Below are 26,254 nucleotides of genomic sequence, written 5' to 3'. Positions count from 1 at the left end.
CCTACCTATATATATAGTTTTAACGATGAATATTATAATATAAGTTATATTATATTAATTATTTTACAGCTTATAGTTTATTCTGAAATTCATAGTCTCGTAGACAGCCAAATCAATATATTATACGGAACTATTTTTAGGATATCTAACACGTGTGCGCCCTCGCTGTTGTACATTAAAATCGCGCTTTTGTAGGATATTCTCTCGGAACAGCTGTCGTTCTATTTCCGTTACGAGGGGAGTTTCTTTAACGAGTTTCAGTAAAATGTCATTCACAATCACAATATACACAACGCCTAATAAACATTCGCAGCGCGTTTTCACAACTTTGCTTTCGATACATACTTTCGCAGTGAACTGTCAGTTTGAATTCAATGAACATTTACGATTACTACTTCAGATAAAGGCGACCAACTATGAACTGCTTGAAAGCACGCGGTGGCCAACATGAGTATGATGGAGTAGAGCCGAGTGCGCCACCTTACTATCCACCACAGCCACCATACAATCCAGATTGTTTCTATGACCATGATGACCATGCACAAGCTGAATCATTAGATTTCGGCTCTTTATATACATGGGGTTTGTGTGACACCGAACGGTCTCTTGGAAACTCCTATGATGCCGATGATTCGGAGAATTATTATGATTGCGAGGGGTGGGGGCGTCGTTCACTGTATGAAGGCGTCAACTGGATGCCGCCACTGCCAATGTCGGTGAGTGCGCGCTAAGTTGTGTGCATCATAGAGCACGCTACTCAACTGCGCTTAGGTGTTACTCACTGTGTGTATAGAATGCAAATTAACAATATATAACGTATTGTGTTGTTAGCCTGTAATTAACACATGCTTGTTAATAACTTTACGGAACAACCATACGTTCGTTTATGTGATGAAAGTTTAATTCTTTTTCTATGTACTAAAACATGGATCAAAGTAGGAAGGGTGTCCGGAATGCATTAAGCGCAAGCGCATGCACCCCGATCTATTTCCGGGCGCAGGCGTCGGCTGTGTACATGTAGACGCCGTTCATTTTAAACCAAAACATGCGCGAGCTCGGCCGCGGGGGCTCACTCGTAGCTGCCACCATTGCGGCGTTACACAATCGAACTGCGATCGACGGAAAGCCTGGAACAGTTAATTCGCGCTCGATCTCCGTAGAGAGCAGAAATGTTGTGCGATCCGTGACCAAAGAAAAGTTTCACGACGATATTTCACGGCGTGCGTCCGGCGGAAGCGAGCGCCCCTTGTCCACCGCGTCGGAAGCCTCAGAACGCGATTCAGCTTCCGTTCAGTCCAGCGAGGAGCCGCCCCCACACGAGAGTACGTAATTCATGTATAGTATACGAGTCATTGACGTAGCTTAGTATTGGAAAGCGGCCAAACTCTAAATAGACACGTCGGTGACTCGTACAGAGAGCTTGTCGCGCAGTGTCGCTTATACTGAGCCTCATGTCCGACCGTGAATACCTGACAGAACCCTGTGACGAGGAGGAGGAGCGTGCGGCGGCGGGCTACGTGCACCCTGCCGTGCGCTCCTATATGTACTCGCCTATGGGTGAGTTCTCGTCGTTCATGAGGCTCTTTTTGTATGACAAAAGAGTGACGTTTGACGACCTTATCTCGTGACAGGCGGAGATTCGGATAGCCCTGATGAAGCGACCGTGAAATGTACAGTTTGGACCGACGGAGCTGTTCCAGCGAGGGCGGAGTCTTCCGACTCCGACTCGAGTTCATCGAGTGAGGATGACACCGACGAGAAAGAGTATGAAATCCGTGGCGGCGATGCTGACTATCGAACATTAACACCGAGCAGACGATTAGATAATTCTACAAGAAGAGATGATAACTTTAAATGGCTACAACCCGGAGAACTCATAGATGAGACAGTAGAGCAAATGGACTCTAGAACTGAAGAATATTCTGCAGCTAGTTTAGATAGACGAAGGCGTCCACACTCGGACCGCAGTGATCGCGATCGTAAATCCCGCTCATCACTGTCAGGAAAGCCGCCACAGCATCCGTCTGCTAGTGTTCGGGCTTCCCCACGTCCGCGTCGACCTCGAAATGAAGAAACTCCACCTGAATTGCAGAGGCGTTGGAACTCATATGAGCATTTTCGATGGCCTGAAGGAGGATGGTGGCCGCCCATGTGCTGGTGTCACGGACCTCCAGCGCCTCCACCGTGCTGTATGCATGATCGATCTTGGCCCTCACACCCTTCATTGCCTTCGGTACCTGCACGACCTTTTAAGGTACAGAGGAAGTATAAAATTTATAAAGATACCTAACCATAATAGTATATACTTATTATTAATTGAACTCTACATGAATATAACATTTTTTTTCAATATATTAATATATCAGAGTTATTTATTTAAAAATATACAATGAGTGCTGTGCTTGAATTTTATAAACGTGCATGACATCGTTATATAAGGATTCCTAAATACCTAATAACGGTACCTATTTTTGATTTGTTATATTGTATCTTTGTTAACCGTTTTATTGCACAGTCTCTAATGTTTTAAGTATCTACTATACAGTCGTATATATTTCTGTATATTTTTCAACGATCTACTAAAGGGATATTGTTTCGTACTGTTTTTTTTTGTTAATGTTACTTTAAGTCTTCGCAAAAATGGCTCAAATTGATTTTGATGAATTTTTTCGACATCAATAGAGTTTTTGGTTACTTGTATAATTTTAGATCTGATTGGTCGGTTTGTATTTGTGTAACAAAATGTGGTTCTTCATATTGCTATGTTTAGATGGGTGTAATCATAACAATATGAAACATCACCCTTCTGACTTTATAAAATAGACGCAAACATGTTTGTTAAAAAAAGCGGTTTGTTTGTCTATATATTTCAGCATCTCTTATAATAATAGTCTCGTTAGCCATTTCAACTATGTTTTGTTTGTGCAGAATGATGCAGAGGATCGAGTGCGGCGGCTTGAAGCCGACAAAGAGAACCTTCAGCTGCAGGTTCAGGTGTTATCTGAACAGATCGCGGCCCAGAGTGAAAAGATGGGAGATCTGGAAAGGTCGTTGCACGATGCCCGCCAGAGGTTGGATGACGCTGATCAAAGGCTACAGAAGGTAAATAATATTTAGGTATATATATTTTTATGGAAGAACTAAGTAGTGTAAATAATAGTAGCCAGAACAACGAGCAAAATAATTCGACTATTTTTTAGCTGTTAAGAATAATATACGAGAAATTATATTCATATAGTAATTGCCTTTTATTTTAAGATTACGGTTGCCAACTGAAATTTTTAGGAATGTATTAATAGTTTAAACGGAATATTTTCACTCTTTACCTGCAAAGGACAATCTATTTTATACTAAATAATTTGCAGATATCCAGTATCATAAACAATAAACAATCACGTAAGTTCGACAAATACACAATATTATACTGTAATATAATTTGAGGTATATTGTAGGTGAGAAGATTATTGTAGGCTCCTGAAGATTTATTCTTGAAGAATGAGACACAGTTATCTTCATTTGTAGCTTGTACCAACATATGCATGTTATATATCAAATTTGTGCTGGTTTCTCGCTACGCCGAGTTCCTAATTGTACGTAGTTTGAGGACATTTGTGTCAGCCGTCCCGGACTAAAGTTATGCTACCGTTTGTACGTAAATAATGTACATAACTACAATATATATTCAGTAATTATATAGCGTCGCCTTTATATTATAGTGGTACTCTTTAACATTCAACACGGCCTAGATCCCGCTGGAATGGAGCTATTGAATAATCATGATCAGCGTGGGCCGTGCAAATTCTAGTGCGAAGTCACTGCGGCGTTTAGTAGTATTATAAAAGTAGGTGCAATCTGTATTATCCTGGAATGATCAATTTTTAAATGAAGTGGTTTTGGTATATTACCTTACCTGATGAAAAGTGCTAGTCGTCACCATGAGCAGCAAATGTGGATATCACTGAGTGACTACTTATCGAACTGCACTATATGGTAAAATTTAGTTAATATTAAAAAATACATAGTATAAATTGTCAAATATACATTATGATCCAATCAACTCTTATTATTCACGTCTTCCACACAAATTTCATTGGCATCTCAATCGAAACGTAGCCATGGAAGCACCAACTATCTCGCTGGATAAAGCAGAGCTAGCCGCTGCTAGCCTAGAGATACCGAAAGGAAAAAAAATATAAAAACCTTGACATTATCATTTGAGAAATAGCAAAATACATACATTCACTATGAATTTTTTGAAAAGCCATAATTATTACAGTATTTGTTAAAACTTCCTTGGTGGATATTCTTCATCACAAGGAACCTATAAGAAAGTTTTTATAACTTTATGATTTCCGATACTAACAGCATAGTCACCAAATGTATCACCTCACATACAGCCACATAGTAATACAGGTGTTTATACAGTATATGTGACATATCCACGATTAGGTAACGCCATGTATGGTGGTTATTAAATTAGTTTTGCTCAAGGTATGCAATTAATTATGAACTATGGGCAATTGGTATGTTTGCAATTTTGTATATAAGCGTACGTATCTATGTATTTCATTCATAAGTGTTTAATTTTCTGTCTGTCGTATTATGCATATTAATAATGATTAAATATTTTTCATTAGCAATAATTAATTAAATCTGATTGGATAATACAATCATATCTAATTAATTAATAGTGATTTTACTGAATTAAGGAAATAGATATCAATATACAATATACCTAATAAACATACAATCTGAACACTGTTTTAAAACATACATGATTGAAACCAAATTGGGTTGGCTGAAGGGTGAGTGACGGTTGATTTTTTTTCATACAGTTTACGTTTACTAGAACGCCCTTTTTTAATTTTTCAATTATGCTCTGAGACGGTATGTGCTATGTTATGCCATTAAATCAGTAAACCATCCCGTCCTGTAAAAGTACAGTCTCGGACTGTTAAATTATATAACTACAATTTTTTTACCAACAACTAATATTTTTACAAAAATAGACATAGGTAAAAAAAATGTCTGTTTGTTCATATAAACTTAGAGTAATGCGATATTGTTTCGTGTTGACTTACTTGCTTATATTTATTTCTTGTAAAGCCCTAGGGCTTACATTGTACAATATATTTGCGTATAATTATGAAAATGGAGTAACTTTGAGTATTACGACTCATAAAGCTCTGGAGAGCTAATAAATTCCGCCCAGGGATATCTAATTAAATGTTCACCTACGCAACGACTGTTAAAAATTTTACGCAAAGCAAAAGTTTTAATACGTATACTGTTCATTATTATTCACTATAACAGATTTTATATTCTTATGGGTGACATACACTGGAAAATGATAGTTTATCTTTAACTTTACATAGTATGAAACAAAAGTCACTGCCGATGTCTGTTTGCTTATATCTTTTAGATTACGCAACGGATTTTAAAGTAGTGTTCAGCAACAGATAGAGTCATTCAAGAGGAAGGTTTATATGTAAAATACATGCCTGTATAGAACAAGCAGAGAAATTCAAAGATTACTAGTTCTCTATAAACATTTTTTATCCTATATGCAAAAAATGGTGGAACTAAAATAGGCATTCGTTCATTTTGATTGTAGTATTATATCGTGGTACATTCCAAGTGTTCTCCGCAGGAATGACGGAACAAAACAAATACCGCTCTAATTCTGTAGTCCATTTATGTGTTGCGTACCGGCCATACATCTCGCGAACACAGATGCGGTTTTTATTAGCGCCAGACATAGCAGAAGCAGGCTACTATAAAGTATGTGAATGATAAAAGTTTAATTGAAAATAGGTCGGCTTATTTACGTTGTTTGCACGTCGTGTACGTACTGTTTAGACAAGTTAAAAGGTTTAGCAATAGCAATTTTTTCTCAGCTAGCTATCTAACATTTGTTTTGAAATGTTTACCGTACTGCTCGACTCCTTAGGTCTAGTCTGATATTAGGAATATTTATTATGTTTTAGTATTCAAACTATCGTAGAAATTAATCATTTTACCAGGAGTAGACTAAATAGTCCGGGATCTCGGCCTCAGACTGAAATAGCCACCAAACAGCTTGCTTTGAAGACTGTGTTTAAGTAGTAGGGTCAGATTAGGCAGTGAAATGAAAGAATAAGAGGCATAAGATCTGAATCCTATGAAATGGCAACGCTTGAGTGGTATCACGGATATCATGTATATATGTACATGTGATCATGTAAACATGATGTCGTTAATGCTGTTCAAGTAAATAGGTGACGGTTATCGTTTACCATTAGTCGGGCCGTTAGCTTGTTTGCCACTCTAATTACATGAAAAAGTCTTGTTTATTTTTCTGTATTTTTAGGAAATGTTACAACGCTCCTCTCTTGAAACTCAAAAGCTAGAGCTCTTGTCAAAATTGAGCGAGGTACGTCTACGCGTTGCTGAGCGAGGGCTTCTAGAACGTTCTCCGCCGCCTGATGCTGCACCCATGCCTCTTGTGAGACCAGCACCTCCCAGGGTATGTTGTTTATATATAATATCCTTAAATACTAATTATTTTGATCTAAATAATTAATGATATTTTCATAAAATTGTATGATTAAAAAAAAATCGAAGAAGAAGTAAAACAATATCGTCTGGATGTTTATATCAGTTGTCTAGTACTCATAACGCAAGCTCTACTTAGCTTGGGACTAGATGCCACTGTATGAATTAACCTGAATAATTAAAATAAAAAAATAATAAGCATTTTCCAAGGTATAGTCCATGTGTTGTATTTTACTGTGTATTTTTTTTTATAGAAAGTGTTTTAAGTTTTTTCTACCTAGTTGTAAACACGAGCATATAGAGGCGAATGAGACTGAATCAATAATGTAATTTCTTCATTCGGATTTATATTAAACCTTATGAAAACACACTCGCTGTTTTAAAATGTAGTATAAAGAAGGTCGAATCCTCCTTGCGGACGGCGTCGTATAGCCTTCGTTCTATTGTGGCTGATTGGGTTATCATAGAGGACTACATTCTTACTATAAACTTGAACATTAGCTAACACTAGAGCTCTAGCTATTTGTTGTATAACAAGCTAGAACATGACGATATTATAAACATTGTAATGATCACAGCAACCATTTTAAACGGTGATATCGTCAGTATTGATCATAAATATGTATTGTGATGAACACTGGTTGAAAATCGAGGATACATTCTTTAGTGTCCACTTTCGTATGACACATATGAAGCACCGTATTCTGGCCAATATGTATCGCCTGAAGTTTTAAGGTTTTGTTTTATTGCTTATTCCCGAATACTACGTCTTCTCCCATTCTTAATTAAGTTTTCAAAAAATTTTTTAAAAAAATTCTACCAACATTGGTTTATGTTTGAAAATAATAAAAAAAATATGTTAACAACAGTAATTATTGGAGGTCTGGAGAACTTGGAATTCATGTTTAAATTACTTAAAGCACTTGTAGTGTTCCACAAATTATTATTGGCTATGTACTAGATTTGCTTTTAAAAAAACTTATTACAAAATTGAAGAGTTTGTAAATGTTAATAATGTTTTAGTAGAAAAACATTAAAATTTCTAACATTATTATCTGATTGGACAAATAATGAGTACGTAGCGGTTTCTATGTTGATTATCGCATGCCTTCTACTTGTTACTATGTATTTATTTATTTAAAATAACACTTATTCAAAAGAGCAACACGCAAGTTGTTCTTTCTTCTTGTGATGAGTCTGCGTTTCGAATGAGTGGTAGAATAAAAAAATATGACTATTCAAAAGTGCTTGTATTGAGTTTATTTGAATAAACATGATTACTTTTTCTATTTTTTTTATAGTACTCTTTATTATATTATTTCAGACACCGCCTGCGAACTACGGACGTCAAATCGAGCGCAACACTCACATGTATTCGTCGTTGCCGCGCTCGTCGGTGGTAACGTCAGAGGCGCGCGTCGCGTTCGGTAAACAGAACAACATGGTGGTGGCGCGCGGATACGGACGCTCTGTGCCGAACCTAGGTCTCTCAGAATACGCTTGTCGCGCTTCGGTAGCATGTGCCATGTCGCCCCAAACTCAGACGACTACATACCGTGTACCTACAGAGTGGAAAGCTGTGCTTGTGTAAAGCTCATTCTGGAAAGTTGTATTAGTTAAATTACTATATATTGTAGATATACCACCACTACATAAAATAATTATATTAAGAATAATATATTGATGGACCAATTAATCGCTGCGCAATATAAACATTCTAATTCATAACGGTTTTTATTAGTCTAAAATACAAATAGACATTTAAAATTTGCAAATATATACATTGTTTATGTTTTTATATATAAAAAACATAATACACATATAACATAAATTGTTTTATTTATATTAGTATTCATCTTGTTATGGGACCATTACTATCTGGTGAAGTGTCCTGGGTTTGTCATAAGTTTTATTTAATTTTTCTTGCTTTTCTATTCGAGTTTACAATTTTTTCGAATGAGCATAACCTGATGTGCTTTCAATCTGGGTATAGGTATGTATTCTTTTGTACCCTAACTGTGTCTGTGTATACCAACCAAACGAAACGAGTTTTTAAACTTTAATTTAATATACTGGCATAATTGTAATTCTATTTCTTTTAGTGTCCTTAATAGTTAACATTACATATGTTGATCAGTAATGTAGTTATACTATTTTATATTTTGGATAAAATTAATTAAAGACTAAGTGATAGGTACACTTTTAGAGTTTACCTTCTGTTCTATAAATCATTTATAAGTTATATTAATAATTTATAGGAATACAAAAACATATGTCAAGTAGACTACTCTAGTGGAGCTTTCTTTCTATTAACGATTTTACACAAAAATGTGTGTATTCAAGGGTTTAGGTAAGTATTTTGTTATATACTAGGTATTTTCTATTTTTGAATTTCCAAAATAAAATGCATTTAAATGCAGTCTGCAATGTCCAATAAACACCCAGATTAATCAATCATTAAATGATTAATCTTGTCTATCAGGTCAGTTCTCAGGTACTCATGGTACAAGATCTGATATACAAGTTTAGGACTTTATTATAAACTAATAAAGTATTATTTTTCAGCCAATATGATTGTTGTTAAATTTTAGTCTTTTATGCCATTATATTAAAATATTCAAGTGTCTAACATAGAACGTCCGCTAGCCCGCATGTACTATTTACTAAAATTAAATGTCGTTATAATTGTGTGTGACCAGTGTATTTACAAATAAGATTTTAGAACTGAACTATATGTTTACATCCGTATATATTAATACTATTGATAATGTTTAAAATGCATGGTTGTTGTTATAGAATATAATTTTGGAGAAGAAATAAAGTTTTTGTTATCTATAAATTTTGATTATAAATTATTTACAACACAGTTAACAAGCAAAACATAGCTTTACTTTGTTGTGCATAGTGTTTCCTATTATTATTAGTGTACATCTAGTATTATTTTTAATAGATTATTATGGTATTCTTCAATCGGCAGCGCTAACCATATCGTTAGTGGGCACTGGAATGTATATATTTTTAGTGAAATATGAAAATGAAAAAAAAAATGAAAAAAATAAGTACTATATTAACAAAAAAAAGTCGGCATGGACTTTGACTAATTACGTTAACACTATGTTGCATTAATAGTATATTACAAAGAGAACTAATTACGGAGTAATGGTACAAAAGTTGATCTCATCGTTTAAGGAATATTTATTTAGAGAAGACAAGACATATTGTGCAATGAATCCTTTAATATTTATATATGTTTCAGCGGAGAAGGATGAGGCGATAGATCGCGGAAGCCCGTCGCCGTCACTGCGCGAAGTGCGTGCGCGACTCGGATCCGCTCGTCTCGAGGGCGATGATCTCGCACGTCGCTCTCAACAGCGCAGCAGTACCCGCACTACACTGCATGCACCTACTGTCCACGTCCGCCCCGCGCCATGGTCAGTTCGTCTCGATCCTATTGTTTAAATTTAACTTCATGGTAAACGGTTACCATAGCCTATGGACGCCTGAAACAGCAGCGGTGTTAATATGTCCTTCTTGAAAAACTCCATGCTGTAGGCTCTCGAGAAAACCTTGGCTATGAGTTCATTTCATAATCTAAGTGTGTGTGGGAGGAGGTTTCTCTGAAACCGCACTGTCGGAGATCCCTTAGGTTCCAGCGTGTTGTGATGAATTCCCTATCGATGTCGAGCTACCTGCGAACGATCTGAGGTCAAATTATGGGATCCGAATTGAAAGGGTGGAACGTGCAACGGATATACCTTCACACATTACTAATGCAAATCCCTATATGTACGAGCTAGCATCGTACATTACTTGGCGACGTTACCATTTCATTCTACATTTTCGTATTTCACCATAATCAGTTTCGCATTCAGTAACCAAAATTGCTGCGCATACTTTCGTTATTAAGCAGTTTAATTATCAATATAAAAATGCTTTTTTACTTATAAGAATCTCTTTTATGATTATTTATCAGTATCTTGTTATAGTTTCGGTACAATCCAAATAATATAAAGCACTGCACGCACTGGCACCACTCCCGGGCTGCTACTGAAAATCAGTGTTTTGCTCGTTGAGTAATTTGTTCACTCAGTAGCTCAACCCTTTCGTATCCTTGTAGTACTTAATATTTTACTATGTTTTCTTTTTACGTGTAAGTTAAGAGTAGAGTAAGAGTGTGTTTTTTTCTTATATATAACAACACGTATATGATTGTTTATAGCATTTCGTTTATAGTATTTATAAAGATTTTATCTATCTATAACGAAATTTAAAGAAATATTAATTTCAACGTTGGTTATTAGGCAAACCATAGACGTGCGTGAGTGGGATTGTGAAATGACATGCGGGTGGCTGGAGAGCATGGATATGGAGGCGTACATACCGGCTGCTCGCACTTGGCTCGGTGCCACGCCGTCAGCTCGCGGCGTTCTCGCCGCAGCTTCGCACAACACCATTGAGAAGGAGCTAGTCATAAAGCATCCCATGCACAAAAAGAAAATCGTCCTCGCCCTTATTGATTTAATGGTATGTATGACAACATTTCTCAAAAGCATATATTGTATATATGATAATAGTATCTACTGAATAATTTATGATACCGACGAGTAAATTATAAGATAATATTTATTAAAATTGTCTACATTAACTTTAGATATATTTACATTCCTTGTAATTTGACGCATAATGCGATTGTACGTGTTTAGAAATAAATATATGCGCTTAGACAGTATGAAGTTTATATAAATTACACTATTATGGTAATGGTAATCATGTGGTAGGCATTTGTATATTTTTTATGTAATTGGAATGGCAAATGGCAAAATGACGATAATCTTCATAGTAAGTGGCAATCATCCATGTGAATATCTCTTTTGTAACTGTGAACAACTGAGATATGTATATGCCCCGAGGCGTAAATTCGAACTTGGCACAACCCAAATTTTTAAGGTTCCTCTGAAAATTCGCAATTTTACAAATCGTATATTTATATGTATATTGCAAAAATGTCGACCGGAGGGAGAGGTCGGGGAGTGTTATTCCGATTACATAAAAAGTTAAGGCCACCGGTTCCACCACGAGTAAGACCCCGGCGGGCGGTGTAGGGCGGCGAGAGCGACCCGTGGCTGTCGGCGGCGGGGCGGCTGGACTGCGCGTGGGCGCTGCGCTGGCTGGAGGACGTGGGCGTGTGCGGCGCGCGCGCGGCCGCCGCCGAGTGCGCGCTGGACGGCCGCCTGCTGCACCGCCTCGCGCACCACGACCTGCACGCGCACCTGCGCGTCGCGCACGCGCTCCACGCGCTCGCCGTGCGCAGGGGTACCACTCATACTGTTTTCCTTATGCGACGGCTCGACGGCGGCCAGAGTTAGCCCGGTCCTCGCGCCGTAATTACAGTGGCTCAAGGTGATACCACCTCGTCTAGTGCGCACTCAGCCGCCGCCGAGTGCGCGCTGAGAGAGAGATGGCACTCGAAACTCGCGGAAAGGCTTGTACAGTACAGGGCTGAAGGTCAACTACCGCCTGACGGATATGAGTTTATTCTGAGGGCACCTACCGTTCACCACCTAGCATCTACCGCTGCCAGTGTTATCTGCCTCTTACAACTTTGGGTCTTTCGAGTCAAGAGTGAATAGGCACAATTTTAGGTTGTGCGTAGCTTAGAACGTTTCATTGTTGATGGGCACTGTCGATGGACAAGGGACTAGGAAAGTGGAAATAACGAAAATATTTGACTGCAGATGGAAATGAATTAAAAAGAAAAAAAAACGGGAGTAGCAGTAGCTAAATAGCCGGATTATTCAGGAGTAAAATTTAGTACAGAATATATAGCGGATTGAAAAGTGATTTTCTATGAAAATGTACTTGTACTTACAGGAATCCAAGTCTTGCGAGACAACAAGTTTAATCCTGACACGATGATCCGTCGGGGGGCGGAGGGCGAGACGGTGGGCGCGGGCGCCGACGGCAGCGAGGGCTCCGACGGCGGGCCGGGCGTGGCGCCCGGGGAGTTGGCCCGCTGGTCCTCGCACCGCGTCATGCAGTGGCTCAAGGAGATAGACCTCGCAGAGTACGCGCCCAACCTGCGCGGAGCCGGTAAGTAGCCGTTTGTATTTGACCTGACGGCCGCGGTGGTCTAGCGGTTTACCGCACCGACGGTCGCGGATTCGATTCATCTCACTATGCAATTATTTTTATTCATCATCGGTTGTTGGCTGTTTTGTATGTATATTATATATGTATTTATAGAAAAAAGTGTTTAAGTATTCCTAGCTAGATGACGCTCTGTAAAAATTGTTATTATAATTATTATTATCTGTTACATATAATAATAGTTATATTTTATTAAATTTGAGCTATTACCTATCATCAGCATTCAAATAAAAAAAACGCATCACAATCGGTCCATTCCTTTAGGACGTAGCTCCTAAAGGAATGCCGTAGACACACACACATATTGACATAGATTCATAATTCATCAAACTTATAACTCCCCTCTTTTTCGATAGGGGATTAAAATGTAAGTTATCGCTGTCTGTACATGAAAGATATATGGGAAAAACAATGAGAGACATTATTAACATAATAAAATACTAACAATAAATACGATTTTTATGTTTATGTGTTTGCGCGCTAATCTCAGAAACGGCTTAACCGATTTGAATACGCTTTCACTAGACGCTTCTTCTTTTTTTTATAAATATTTATTTCCCGATATTCCTTAGGTACGTCATTTTATTTCAATCAGTTACAAAGAAATAAATATACTAATACGAAGTTGCGAATCTTTCTTGTTTTCCTATAGTATAGTGAAAGTAAAATCATTCCATTCCATGAAATTCTCATAATTTCTTATTATTCCAGGTGTCCACGGTGGTCTAATGTTATTAGAACCACGCTTTACGGCCGAACTTCTAGCGGCACTGCTAAATATTCCAGCTAGCAAAACTCTTTTACGGCGACATCTCACACAACGGTAATAATAAACTTCAATAAAATATGAAGCTGGTTGTAGATTATATAAGGCTACATTCATTTACTAATATTATAAATATGAAAGTAAGTTTGTTATCTCTTGTCGCTTTAATGGATCAACAAATAGGAATTAAATATGGTATATAAGTATGTATGGAGTATATTTTTAAGCCGGTTAATCAAGATATATATACTATAGTCTTGAAATAGAAATATTACTCAGCAATAATGTCTTATATAGACGAAAGTAACCTGACGAGTATAGTAGATTAAGTATATTTTATTAACTTGCCGTTATTATAATTGTTATAAAACGTTAACGAGAGAACTCTTGAAATCATTAGGTATTGTAGTATAAATGCTAATGACGATATTTATTTCTACAAAATTTTCAGGTTTAACGAGTTACTGGGTCGAGATGTTATACAGCAGAAAAGAAACGCAGAGCAGACACTAGGCTACCAACCTCTCACTGCAACCACCAAATATAAGGTACTATCTCTATAAAACTAAGTGTTTCTGTGTTACTGCATAGAACACTTGGTTTTATATTCACTATTCACACCGTAAGGAACATAGCGTGAAAATTTAATCTTTTAAAATTCAAAGGCACATCAGCACATCACAACTTCTAGATGTTCTTGCAAAAGTTACTTGTTATTTTCACATGTTCTAGAAAACACAGTTACTTAGTAGACTAGCTCATTAAGCACACTTTACTTTCCAATTTCTAGCGGTCACAGGTTTATTTTGGCCTATATGTTTTGGGGTCATTAGACTGAATAAACAGCTAGTATTTTAAGAGTTTTTTTAATGGATGCTAATGGAATGGTGCCATCTGACTAGCTACTAGTAGTATGTTTGTCTTTTATATTCTTTATTGCATTTTAAATATATTACTTAAGATTATTAACACAAATTCCATTTATTATGCTTTAAAATTTTCAGGTACCAAAGAAGAGTCAGTTTTCGCTGAAACGGAAAAAGAGTAAAGACGAAATGGACATGGGTGAGCTGGTGTGTCCGTTCCACGACGACGGCTCAGGTGACGTGCCAACCTCACCAGTAAGTTGTATACTAACAATACTAATATTCATATTACACAGTAGCACCAACATTATACAGGCTGTATTGGAAATAATAAAATCCTCTGAAGAAATATTACAATCTGCAATGTACTGGATAACTTATCTAGTACCATACACCCAACAATTTCGCTTATTAAATGGTTAAATTCTTATTGTTTGAATTTGGAATTATGTATATTCGATTTACATTTGACGAGGTTACTGGAAACTATAAAATAAATATAGCATATACTAAAAGAAATAATTAAATAAAATGTCTCCTTACAATACCGTTATGTGCTTTAGGTTGAAGAGTGTGACAAAGCAAATTAAAGGGAACATAGGCATGATATCGTGTACCTAAATCGTATGCAAAATGACAACGCATGAGTGCTATACGGACGTTACATGTAGCTACGGTTGGCACATGATATAGGCAACGGTTTCCGCTTATTACATTTAATTACATCCAGTAATTTTGTTTGCCAATCAAAATACATACTAAAAATTATGTGTACGATCGATACGAAGAAAACTCACTAGTTACAATAAAATAGGAGCAGATCGTGATTTTGCTTATAATACTGAATAATTTATAATTGTTTTCACATAACATATAATAGAGATTTTTTTTATTTTATACATATATATATATATATATATATATATATTTTTATACATGTCGATTTCTTAACAACGCTTCAGAGGATTAAATATTTCTCGTAATTTCTGTAGAAACAATTAAAAAATTGAAGTGTTCATCTGTGATTTCCAACGACTACGATGACCATGTGGTATAGTTAATTTATTCGTCTCGGTTCTAACTGGTTCGAATTTGTCACTGACGTGCCTACTGGTGCGCTTTATGAATGTAATCGTCTTGACAACAACGTAATAGATCACTTTATATATTCCTCAAGATATACATATCTATTATGAAAAATAGAGTAAATGATATGCAGTTTTTGTCCATTAAAGAAAAAAATGTTTATTTTACGCTTGATGAATTTGTCACGATGACCTAACTGTCTATGTTTGTATGCCCATAGCGTTTACAGAAAAAAGCGGTTTATTAACATCAATAAAACAGCCCTAACTATTATTGAACGAGTACAAGATGATTTTAATACTGAATTCATATTTTAATATTATGAAGTGATTCATTATCTTGACTTATTTACTTTTTGACAATTATTTTAAAGATATAATACAGAATTTATGTTACGTAAGATGGAGACTTGTGCATTTTTTTATTATCAATATAGTACAAATTAACACCAGCTGGACACTACAGTTTAATTGGAATATAATGTGGAAGTACGTAAAAAAATTAGTAATTGATTTATTTACAATACAATGAACTAATGTCGTGAACTTTATTAGTTTCTGATACCGACAGTTGTGTTTTGACTGTTAGCTGCGGGTGATACTGATGTTCGGTAATTAAATATTTTTTTATTTTGCTTTTAAATATTATTTCATTACAGCTTTTGCACACTGGTAGTTTTAGTTTGGTGTGTCTCTTTTCTTAACACATCTAACAGGGAGTTTGGGATTTTTAACCAACATTTCAAATTAAAGCTTATGGTTTTGGTGACATTGTAAATATATTAATTTATATTAAGTAATATCATCATTTTTATGGGTAACCCAAATATTTATAAGGTCATTTGTAGATGGTTCTGTGCTATTTTGATTTATATTATGGTGTCATAATTATCGTCATTTTTGCGTGATAGAGAAGTTTTTTTGTATGTGAAAATGTGGAACTTTTGTAAAAATTGTGGAAATTTTATAATGATAATACTAGTGAAATGATTTTATATCATATTTAGCATAGCATCACCGACCAGCTGATGTATTATGGGCGGGAGCGGTAGCTTCCTGTGGATAACTATTCATTAGATTGACAAAGTTAAGCTCGATACCTATTTACCACCTGACAGGTTGTATGCTTGTTTATTACCGTTGTTGTATAACAAAAATAGTAGGATAAACTAAAATAGTACATTGAGGTCTTAATATACATAGATATGATAGAGATGTGTAGTCATTGAGGTCACATCTTTTAATAATAAACTGCATTAAATAAAAAATGAGAGTTTGGAAAAGGCAAACCTTTAAAGTAATTTTTTCTTTTAAATTGCAGAATTATTAAGCATGCGACGTCAGGAATCAAATAGGGAATGAGAGATTCTGTGTGTATTAGTGTAATCTATGTTGTCCTTTGTGCCATTTCTGTATGTAGGACGGTGATCACTTTACCCATTTACCATAAACCACTACCGGTTCTTGAAAGAATGCATTTTGAAAGGTTTAGATCCTATTAAAAAAATAATTAAACTATAAAAGCAAGCGATGAAAATAAAGTTTATCAAGATTACATCAATTACTGTATATATTATAGAATGGTACAATAATTAAAATGTAGTATTGTACTAAACAATACCGTATTGGACGAAAGTTTGAATAGAATACATTTTGGTGTTTTCAGACGATGAGAGTAAAGTCAGCAGCAGTGGGCGTCGCGTCGGCTGTCTCTCCCCCGCGTGACGACGCGCGAGCACATTAGCTCACTTGCACTACAATGCGCTAGCTCACTCGCATACTAGGGCGCTAATTTACTAGGTTTCTAGCGCAATAGTGTACTAGCTCACTAGTCTATCAGCGTCACTTGAATGCACTTAGCTGGCGTCGGTAATGTCCAAATGGTGTCTTAACGACACAATGTTTGCCTTGGATTACTTGTTATTAATTTTTCATGTTCGTGATAAAAAAATAATCATACTAATTCAAGTTTCAATAATCTTTTCATTAAGAAAATCAAATTAATATGTATGAAATCTTTCATGAAATAGAGTTTTAATTTACGTATATTGGTGCTACAGTTAAATTTGGCGGCACGGAAGTATTTTGATAGTTTTCAAGCTGTTTGAACAAATGTCCAAGGTATGATAAGTATACAATAATATTGTTATTGAATTAAGTATTTAACAATGTATAATTTAAAATCTAACTGCCAAATCATGAGTTCTATCAGTTTAGTTGATAATTTATAAAGTTTAAAGGATTAGATTTTATTTAATAAAAAATATATTTAATATTAAGTATAAGTCTATCACTGAGAGTTAAAATCGTAATAACTTTCTATTTATTAATGAACGATTAATGAAAAAAATAAGTTGTCATAAAGCAATAGACATTCCAATGTTTTCTATCAATATAAAAGTTACAAATATTCATTATTAAAAATATATTTGATGATATACAATGCATAGATTTGTAATATTATATTATTATCACAATAGATTACAGTATAGAACTTCGTTAAAGGTTTTAAAAAGGTACTTATCTGTGTTATAAACATCTTATATTTATACGTAGCTTGGTAGAACACGACTGAAAGATGACAATATAATCCTGGTCTCTTTTCTATTTACTACAAATAATTTCCTGTAGATTTAAGAGTTGATCGATGTGAAGAACAACGTGTGTGGTTTATGAATATTCTTGTTAGTGTTTGAGACGTATTAATAAAGTTTATTAATTTAAGGGTGTTTCACACAAGAACCAATGTCGTGCTGTATTATTATGTAACGATCAGTATTCACACAAACATACTCTCGCTTCTTTGTATTTATACTGACAAGGTCTTTTGAATCTTATTGCCGTTTTTTGTAGTTTCCTAATTTAACAGTGGAACTGATTTTTTGATATACCTATTATCTAATTGTCGCACAATGTTAACACATAGGTATCAATTTTTTACATTTTATAAAATTTTATAGAACACAAATTAGTATTACCCATAGGCCTGTTCCTAACACGTTGTGCCAAATATACATATAATGCCCTTTAACAATGGACCCTTGTCTTCCATAGTGATGTAATTCTTAATAATATGTATACTCGAAAAGTATTAAATGGTGTATATCATTAGAACAAGAAGATCATTTGTACAATAATATATTAAATAATTTTTACAATAACTTAAAGTCATAAAATGTAAAAGTTAATAAATACTGAATGAACATAATTGCTTTTATTTTTAATCTTTGTTATCAAATAACTGTTGCGATTTGACGTAATTTGTCTCTACATTTTTCAATACTTTCAGGCCCTCTGAAAAAAAAAACAAAGCGATATATAAATAGGATACAAGTGAGACCAAAGTCGAAATGTCGAAGATTCTATCTAGTTATTATTACAAAATCAAAACTACACAACAACTGATCACCGTCTGTACAGTTACATGTTAATTAAGAATGGTATATGACGGAAAAATGTATATGAGAAAATTACCAAAGTGACCCCGAAATAAATATTGTTATAATTTTTGTCTGTTCGTTAAATTGATCTCACAAATGGTTTAATTATTTCGGTATTCAGTCATTCTTGTGATAAGCTTCACTGAATATTATGTGTTTTATAAATTCAATTCAATACAAACAAACAAGTTGTATGGGTACATAGCCGTTTGCTCCGCTTGTTTTATATAGGCATATCTAAATTTCCAATAAATTAATATAATTTATAACGATGATATGCTATGAACACACAAGCAAATTAATATAAACGTTACAATACCTTTCCCTCGTCCTTTACGACGCAGTTCTGCAATCCTCTCTACTTCACTTTCCTCGTCTAAGACCCTTTCTTTCTTTTGTGCGTCCTCGTGTGCTTGTTTCAATAGTGACTCTTCCAGAAAAGTTAGTTCTAAACGACATAATAAAGTAGATAACCAAACAAATGTTAATAGATACAAAGAAAGTTAAAATAATCACTGACATGTCCATAAAAAAAATAATATATTTAGTATTAAAGGACATAGAAATAGAAAAATGTATTGAGTTACTAACTGTCCCGGCAAACATTGTTTTGCCATATAAATTTAAGTATATTGCTATTAAAAGTAGGGATTTGTGGTAAATGGGTGAAAATTTAGGGTTGTATGTATTTTTAAATAATTAATGTCAAATTATAATAAAATAAAATTTAGTCAAAAAAATAAAAATATTCAGTATCATTGATTGGTATGACAAATAGTCGTTGGCCGATTCTCAGACACGTTTAATAAAAATCGGTAATGCTGTTTGGGAGGAGTTTGGTAACAGACACCGCGACACAATAATATTGTATATTAGATTACTCAGTAAATTAAATATAGATATATTATATGAAAAAAATCACGATTTCTAAAATGGCAATTTATTTTTAAATCGTTAATTTTTTTGTTGTTCACATCATACACATATCTTCTCCAAATTAATTTTAATTATCCTACATACAATACAAAAGGACTACCTCTGCATTAGTACTATGTTGAGTTCGAATATTTTAACGCGCAAAAGGCAAAAACATATGAATACAAACTGGCAAGTCTGTGATCCATGCCGATCCAGGGTCCGTTGAAAATACTTCCCGCGGTTGGACGCGCCTTAGCTTCCGGCTCCATTAACAGTGTAACTTGCTGTTTGCACTCCGTTGATAACTGGTTTACAACGGTTGTGCGGAAACGCCATTTGCGCATTACCTAAGGTAAAAATAAAACACGCGCGTGATTGCCGCGCTTAAGATTTACAAAGACTGAACGTAGGTCTGATAAATCTAGCGAGTTAATCTAATGTAAGAAAATCAAAAACAAATCCAATGGGGGGATTCGCCAGATAGGGCACATTGCTAAGATATAGTTGCGTAAGAATAGGAGGGCAAAATACTATGAGCTTCTGGCCGAGTTTCACCTGGTTCGAGAGGCTGTGAGTACAGGTAGAAACTAACATTCATTATTAGTCTAATTTATATAGTTCTATTGTTTTATTATTTTAAAAAACTGTAACCATAAGTTTGTGTAAAGGGAGAGCCACATCTGATGGATTTTAGTCGCGCCCCAGATGGTATAATTACGCCACTACTAGAAAAGTTTGTAAGTTGCGAAAAGGTCTCGCAGTACCCGTTCGTCCAACACGTAAGGCGATCGGATATGTGTTTTCGAATTTACCATCCTTTCTATATATAAAAAATAATACCCAAGATACCTTTGAAAATTCAGTAATTTTTAAGACTATATACAATACATATAGGTACTCCAAGCGTTCCTAGATTCTATCTAAAAATATATAATAACCTGTTTTTCGTATAATCTTTTGACCGATGTTTCGTTGAAAGGAAGTGCTTTATTTAGCATTGTGTACAGAATGATACCAATAGACCACATGTCTGCTAGCTTCGGTAAATATGGCACTCCTTTGAGTACTTCCGGTGCGGCATACGATAGAGACCCGCAGTACGTCTCGCTAAGCACATCTCGATCTCTATGGTGTACATTTCGTGCGAATCCAAAATCAGTTATCTTCACGTTATAATTTGCTGTAATTAATATGTTTTCACATTTCAAATCCCTGTGTGCTATATTCAATGTATGTATGTAGAGAATCCCTGAAAGTATCTGTCTCATCCAAAGTCTACTCTGATTCTCGGGTACTGGTCCGTTTTGCGTCAGAAAATCTAGCAAATCTCCATTCTCGGCAAAACGTAAGAATATAAAATATTTGGCACGTCGCTGAAATATGTTGGACACGTGGATCACGTGTGGATGGTTGATCCGAATGAGTACATCCAGCTCGCGAGGTAAAAACTTCGTAAGATAGTCACGGGGCGCTTGTGCTGTGTCTATTACTTTACACGCCATAATTGTGTGACGTGTCTCGTCAATAATATGTGTTGCTTTGTAAACCTAGAAAATGAGTTGTAAATGTTTTTGTGCTTATGGATTCCAATTCTTAATGGTCAGTTTAAAATTCTGTCCGCAAACTTGTAAATCTACATTACAGGATTTAATAATAATACCTTTATTATATTCACAGTAGACATATATCTTTAGATATGAATACTTTAACACAGGTATTGCATATATAAAAAAGTTGAGACTCTTTATTCGACTTTTATTCCTTTGACAATGTATTACTGACATTGGCTACGTCGATAATGGTTTCTTAGAGATCTACTGGATTAGTCTAGTTTGTGTATATTAAGAAGTATTTACCTTAGCATAAGAGCCTTCGCCTATGATTTTCTCCAGTATAAAACCTTTTTCTTGTAATACAACGAGATCGGACTGTGTAGTGCTAAGGTCTGCCTTATCAGTGGCGTGACCCATTTATGTAGCTTTTTCTTGCATTATTATTTCATTTTTACTCTCGTGGGTACCATAATGATGAAGTAATTATTACTAATTAGTTTTGGAAATTATGGGAAATTCATTGTTTGCGATATTTCTAAATTAAAAGAAATGTGTCATGTGTAATTAGGTTATTTGTCATTAAATATTCGAGACATCTTGTCAGTTTTATTTATTCTTTAAACTTTCGCTTCTAAGGTCTTATCACGTCGACAATATTTTGACTGCTTCGGTGGTCTAGAGGCTAGCGGTTTGCGACGCCCGCCCGCCCTACTTCTAATAGTAGCGGTTTCGAGTCTATGTTATTCTATATTATTTTATGTTATACTATTCTATTCATGAGTATGTTTCTGTGTAAAGGTCTGAATGTTTTGTAATGATCAGCCTATCTTATATTATTACAATAATATTATATAAAGTCTCCGGACTCAGTGTTTGTAGGTATATGAGATTTGATAGTGCAGAAACTTTATATCTATAGGAGACAAGGAATAAACTTTGTTACGGGGTCCTTTTTACTAATATATGCAAGATCCAGTGAGCCTTCAAACACAATTATGTAAAGCGAGTAATAGAAATGTATCTTCAGCTGTATAAATTACAATCAAGTTATTTTTATACTTTTGTTATTGGATAAGGCAATGCAATTTATACTAATCAGTGTACACTTACCAAGAAGACGTCGACCCTGTTCCTGTTACATCACATGTAGGTTTCACTATTGACTCATCAGGTAGACAGGGCGTATCTTTGTCGGTTTTAGATTGATCTAGATTTTCTAACTTATTCTGTAACTGTCTCTTTTCATCTCGAGCCTTTTTATAAGCTATCGTTTCTTGCTGTGTCCACTCTGCAATGTTTGAATATTTTTTTAGTAATTTGATGTTATTATAGTGATAACCCACAGACGACCGTCAATTTGAATAATTTAAATCTTATTACCTACCTAATAATCTAGAATCCATAGCAATCCATTCGCTGTTTATTATCTGATCAATCTTAATTCGGTTCTGATGATGAGGTTCCAACATTTGCATTAAGAGTCGTTTACAGTTGTCAGATGTGCTGTCAACATATCGTGATCGAAATTTCCAATTCCTACTTATTTGTGCTTGATACAACTGTTTTATATGTTTGTCTTCAAATGGCATCGCTCTATTTAGCATTACATATAGGACTATACCTAAAGACCACACGTCTGTAGGTTTAGGGAAATATGGTGCGCCCTGCAAGATCTCAGGAGCAGTGTACGACAATGAACCACAAAAGGTTTCGCTATGAATATCTTTTAATTTCTTATCTACGCACATTCGGGCGAAACCAAAGTCAGACAATTTAGCATTTTGGTTTGCTGTGAGGAGTATATTCTCGCATTTAATATCTCTATGCGCTATTTCCAATTCATGCATATACTGAATTGCTAAAGCTAGTTGCCGTGTCCATATCCTCGCTTGATCTTCTTGTACTGCACCTTTCTGTAATATGTATTCTAACAAGTCTCCATGCTCCATATACCTCATAAAAATAAAGTATTTATACTTTCTTTGGAATATGCTGTGCGTGTGTACCAAATGTGGATGGTTTAACTTGATTAACATATCTATTTCCCTTGGAAGAAATTTCTTAACAAAATCTTTCGGTGCTGTATTCGTGTCGATGACTTTGCAAGCGAGAATAGATAATTTGTCGTTTTTATTGGGATTTCTGTATTCCGCTAAATATACCTGTTTATTGATTAGAATAATCATTAGGTAAACAAAAACATTTAATAAGAACTAAATAGATTATTAGAATGCATATAATTGTACCATAGGTATACTTAACCTTAGCGTAAGACCCTTCATTAACTTTCTTTAATATTTTGTATCCGCGTATAGCAAGTGTTAACTGTTCAGACGCGGTTAGTTTCAAGTCATCTTCAATGTGAAACTAGAAGTAGAAATAAGTGAGTAATATTGGAAATTTTCTGTTATTAAAAAAAATATGGAATGCTCTATAATTATACCTTAGTCTTTCCCTCCATTTATTCAATTTTCTTTTGTTTAGATGTTACGTTAGCAAGTGATTTCATCATTTCACTTGTCTGTTGAACAACACATTAATAGATATAAATACAAGGTTATAAGGTCCGTAAATGTATTTAAAAATATTATGAAGCTCTTTTAACTTTAAAGATTTACCCTGTATACGGAATTGCTGTGAGGGCCTTCTAAAATATCTCCTTGTCTCTTGGGAGGTTGTCTATGAGATTCAGATAATCTTCGACGTTCTTCTTTTGCCCGTTTGAGTGCGCCTGCTTCAACTGCGTTTAGGGCTACCGAAAAATAAAAGACATTTCTTTACGATTGGTACTTAATTAATTTTAGTAAAATGTATTTTCATTCTGTCCCACTTACTAGTTAGCCTACTGTCCATAGCAATCCACTCAGAATTGATAATTTGAGTGGCGGTATATCGTAAACCAGAATCCGGTTCTAACATGTGCTTCACAATAGATTTGCATTCCAAAGAGAGAACGCTTGCAACGCGGGATCGAAATCTGTACTTTTTTCCTATCTGCTGTTCGTACAATTTTCGCATTCGCGTGTCATCAAACGGCATAGACTTGTTCAACATCACAAAAAGTACGACGCCAAGAGACCAGATATCTGTCGGTTTGGGGAAGTATGGCTTGCCTCGGAGAATTTCAGGCGCAGCATATGACATGGAACCGCAGTATGTTTCGCTTAGAATCGGTTGCTCATCTTCGTTAATACAGAACCTCGTGAAGCCGAAGTCAGATATTTTGACGTTGTAATTCGCAGTCAAAAGAACGTTTTCACATTTTATATCTCTGTGTGTTATTTCTAACTCGTGAAGATATTGAATTCCGAGAGCCAATTGCCTCAGCCACACTCGGGACTGGTTTTCAGAGACACATCCGTTTTTCAAAATATATCCCAAAAGGTCCCCATTTTCACTGAATCTCATGAAAATGTAATATTTCGTTTTTCTTTGAAATATGCTGTGTATGTGTATTAAATGTGGGTGGTTAAGGCGTATAAGAACGTCTATTTCACGAGGTAAGAATTTGGCAACGAAGTCCTTAGGAGCTTTGGATGTTTCGATAATCTTGCAGGCGAGTGTCGCTTTGTGAGATTCGTCTTTTCCAGTATATTCAGTCAAATATACCTACAGAAGTATTTAAATTATATAATTACCTATATTGTCTTAAATATCAACATATCGATATAAACTCGGCACTGTCATACGTTATATGCACATCATAAAGAATATCATAATGATACTGAGCTACCTACTTGTTTGAATTAGTCTACAAACAAGAATAACACAATAGACTTCAACTATAATGTTGATTACGGATTTTCCACCAGTTGCAGAAATTTAATAAAATTTCACAAGCTGAAGTGAAATGTAATGCGTGCATACAATTCAGATATATATGTGTATTAAAATACCTTTGCATAAGCTCCTTCTCCAAGAAACTTTTGTAACTTATATCCTTTCGAAGACAAAGTATTTTCTTCAGATACAGTAATTTTCAACTCGGTCATGATACAAAAGCGAGGTTAAGCGTTGAGCATTCTGTCCTACAACCGCATCTCCCGACCGCACTCCCTGGATCACTTCTCCGAACAATCATATATAAAGGTAATGTAGGCATTTTTATGTTTTTGTTACTTTTTATTACTAAAATTTTGCATTACATTTTGTAAGTGTGAGATACGGCTAGTTTGTATTGATGGCAGGTGGTAAGTGATAGGTGACATAAGAATCACAATGTCATTCTATAAAAATCTCCTCTAGTGAAAGAGTTTATTTCAGAATATGAGATGTAAATGCCCACCATTTGCATGTTACTTGTTTGTTTATTGCTCAATCGAATGTAAATAAGACATTAAGGTATAAGGGTTTAATTGAAATTCAATATATTGTAATAATATAAATATTGGCTATAGAATAATCAAGAAGTATTTACTTTTATTTACTAATCACGACACAGAAACAAGTATAAGTAAGAAGTGTGTATAAGGGTAGGGACGAGTTTTTGAACTTCTTTACCGTTAATGTTTAGTCATTATTGTCCTATCCCATTATTTAGGGTCGGGCTGTGTATCACCTTTTTCCCATTGTTCCCTGTCGGCCGTCCTATCTGAGATTATATCATACGCATATAGCGCATCATACTTTCGCTCGTCCTTTTCCTTTTCATCCATCCACATTCACATTAAATACTTTCTTAACGACACGGTACTCGGAGGAGCGAGTACCATGTCTTTAAGCATTACCTGTCAGACCAAAATAAAATGTTACCTCGCATTTTCTTTCTAGTATATTGTGCACAGTCTTAAAAGGTCGTCGGCTGATGTTTTCACAGAACAACTTTTAGTATAGACAGTTACACTTGTTGTTTTAAAATATAATAGAACTTATTAAATAATACTCACATATACATATTAATAACTCGTTATTATTTTAATAACATTATTACAATTTTTACAATTAC

General features: G+C 35.1%; 2 protein-coding genes across 10 annotated transcripts; one reads left to right on the top strand and one right to left on the bottom strand.

The window, feature by feature from the left end:
• The first annotated feature begins 775 nt into the window (after positions 1-775).
• LOC131854851 (liprin-beta-1) lies at positions 776-18,597 on the top strand. 3 transcript variants are annotated; one of them, XM_059206021.1, is made up of 13 exons: positions 776-1,322; positions 1,632-2,254; positions 2,929-3,102; positions 6,350-6,505; positions 7,859-7,961; positions 9,791-9,965; positions 10,836-11,058; positions 11,637-11,847; positions 12,406-12,624; positions 13,393-13,504; positions 13,899-13,995; positions 14,452-14,568; positions 17,065-18,597. In XM_059206021.1, exons 1-13 carry the CDS (start codon positions 1,046-1,048, stop codon positions 17,140-17,142), a joined length of 2,565 nt encoding a protein of 854 aa, XP_059062004.1. In that variant the 5' UTR covers positions 776-1,045; the 3' UTR covers positions 17,143-18,597. The 3 variants fall into 3 exon arrangements, with proteins under 3 accessions (XP_059062004.1, XP_059062003.1, XP_059062005.1); XM_059206020.1 differs by having other exon boundaries at positions 7,859-8,018; XM_059206022.1 differs by lacking the exon at positions 776-1,322 and adding an exon at positions 1,354-1,557 and having other exon boundaries at positions 7,859-8,018.
• Positions 18,598-26,101, bottom strand: LOC131854853 (testis-specific serine/threonine-protein kinase 3-like). Of its 7 annotated transcripts, none has more exons than XM_059206025.1 (6): positions 22,420-22,500; positions 21,613-21,763; positions 20,695-21,303; positions 19,944-20,103; positions 19,158-19,286; positions 18,598-18,692 (listed from the first exon to the last, which is right to left on the bottom strand). In XM_059206025.1, exons 2-6 carry the CDS (start codon positions 21,724-21,726, stop codon positions 18,619-18,621), a joined length of 1,086 nt encoding a protein of 361 aa, XP_059062008.1. In that variant the 5' UTR covers positions 21,727-21,763; positions 22,420-22,500; the 3' UTR covers positions 18,598-18,618. The 7 variants fall into 7 exon arrangements, with proteins under 7 accessions (XP_059062008.1, XP_059062007.1, XP_059062009.1 ...); XM_059206026.1 differs by lacking the exons at positions 18,598-18,692; positions 19,158-19,286; positions 20,695-21,303; positions 21,613-21,763 and adding exons at positions 22,694-23,471; positions 23,572-23,676; positions 23,753-23,830; positions 23,928-24,019 and having other exon boundaries at positions 20,013-20,103; positions 22,420-22,597; XM_059206028.1 differs by lacking the exons at positions 18,598-18,692; positions 19,158-19,286; positions 19,944-20,103; positions 20,695-21,303 and adding exons at positions 22,694-23,471; positions 23,572-23,676; positions 23,753-23,830; positions 23,928-24,019 and having other exon boundaries at positions 21,725-22,222; positions 22,420-22,597.
• Positions 26,102-26,254: the final 153 nt, after the last annotated feature.

Source organism: Achroia grisella, unplaced genomic scaffold (assembly GCF_030625045.1).
Source record: "Achroia grisella isolate CSIRO2021 unplaced genomic scaffold, CSIRO_AGI_Agris_v1 utg1245, whole genome shotgun sequence".
Taxonomy (NCBI): Eukaryota; Metazoa; Arthropoda; class Insecta; order Lepidoptera; family Pyralidae; genus Achroia; species Achroia grisella.
The sequence above is the reverse complement of the archived record's forward strand: the minus strand, read 5'-3'. Positions and strand labels throughout refer to the sequence as shown.

Excerpts from the sequence above, each read along its gene's own strand:
- LOC131854853 (XM_059206025.1), bottom strand. The coding sequence starts at position 21,726 with ATGGGTCACGCCACTGATAAGGCAGACCTTAGCACTACACAGTCCGAT. Across the intron at positions 20,104-20,694 it reads AAAGATTATACGAAAAACAG|GTAATGCGCAAATGGCGTTT; the intron begins GTTATTATATAT and ends TTTTTACCTTAG. Across the intron at positions 19,287-19,943 it reads CATGGATCACAGACTTGCCA|AACTAACTTTTCTGGAAGAG; the intron begins GTTTGTATTCAT and ends TATGTCGTTTAG.
- LOC131854851 (XM_059206020.1), top strand. The coding sequence starts at position 1,046 with ATGCGCGAGCTCGGCCGCGGGGGCTCACTCGTAGCTGCCACCATTGCG. Across the intron at positions 12,625-13,392 it reads GCCCAACCTGCGCGGAGCCG|GTGTCCACGGTGGTCTAATG; the intron begins GTAAGTAGCCGT and ends TTATTATTCCAG. Across the intron at positions 14,569-17,064 it reads GTGACGTGCCAACCTCACCA|ACGATGAGAGTAAAGTCAGC; the intron begins GTAAGTTGTATA and ends TGGTGTTTTCAG.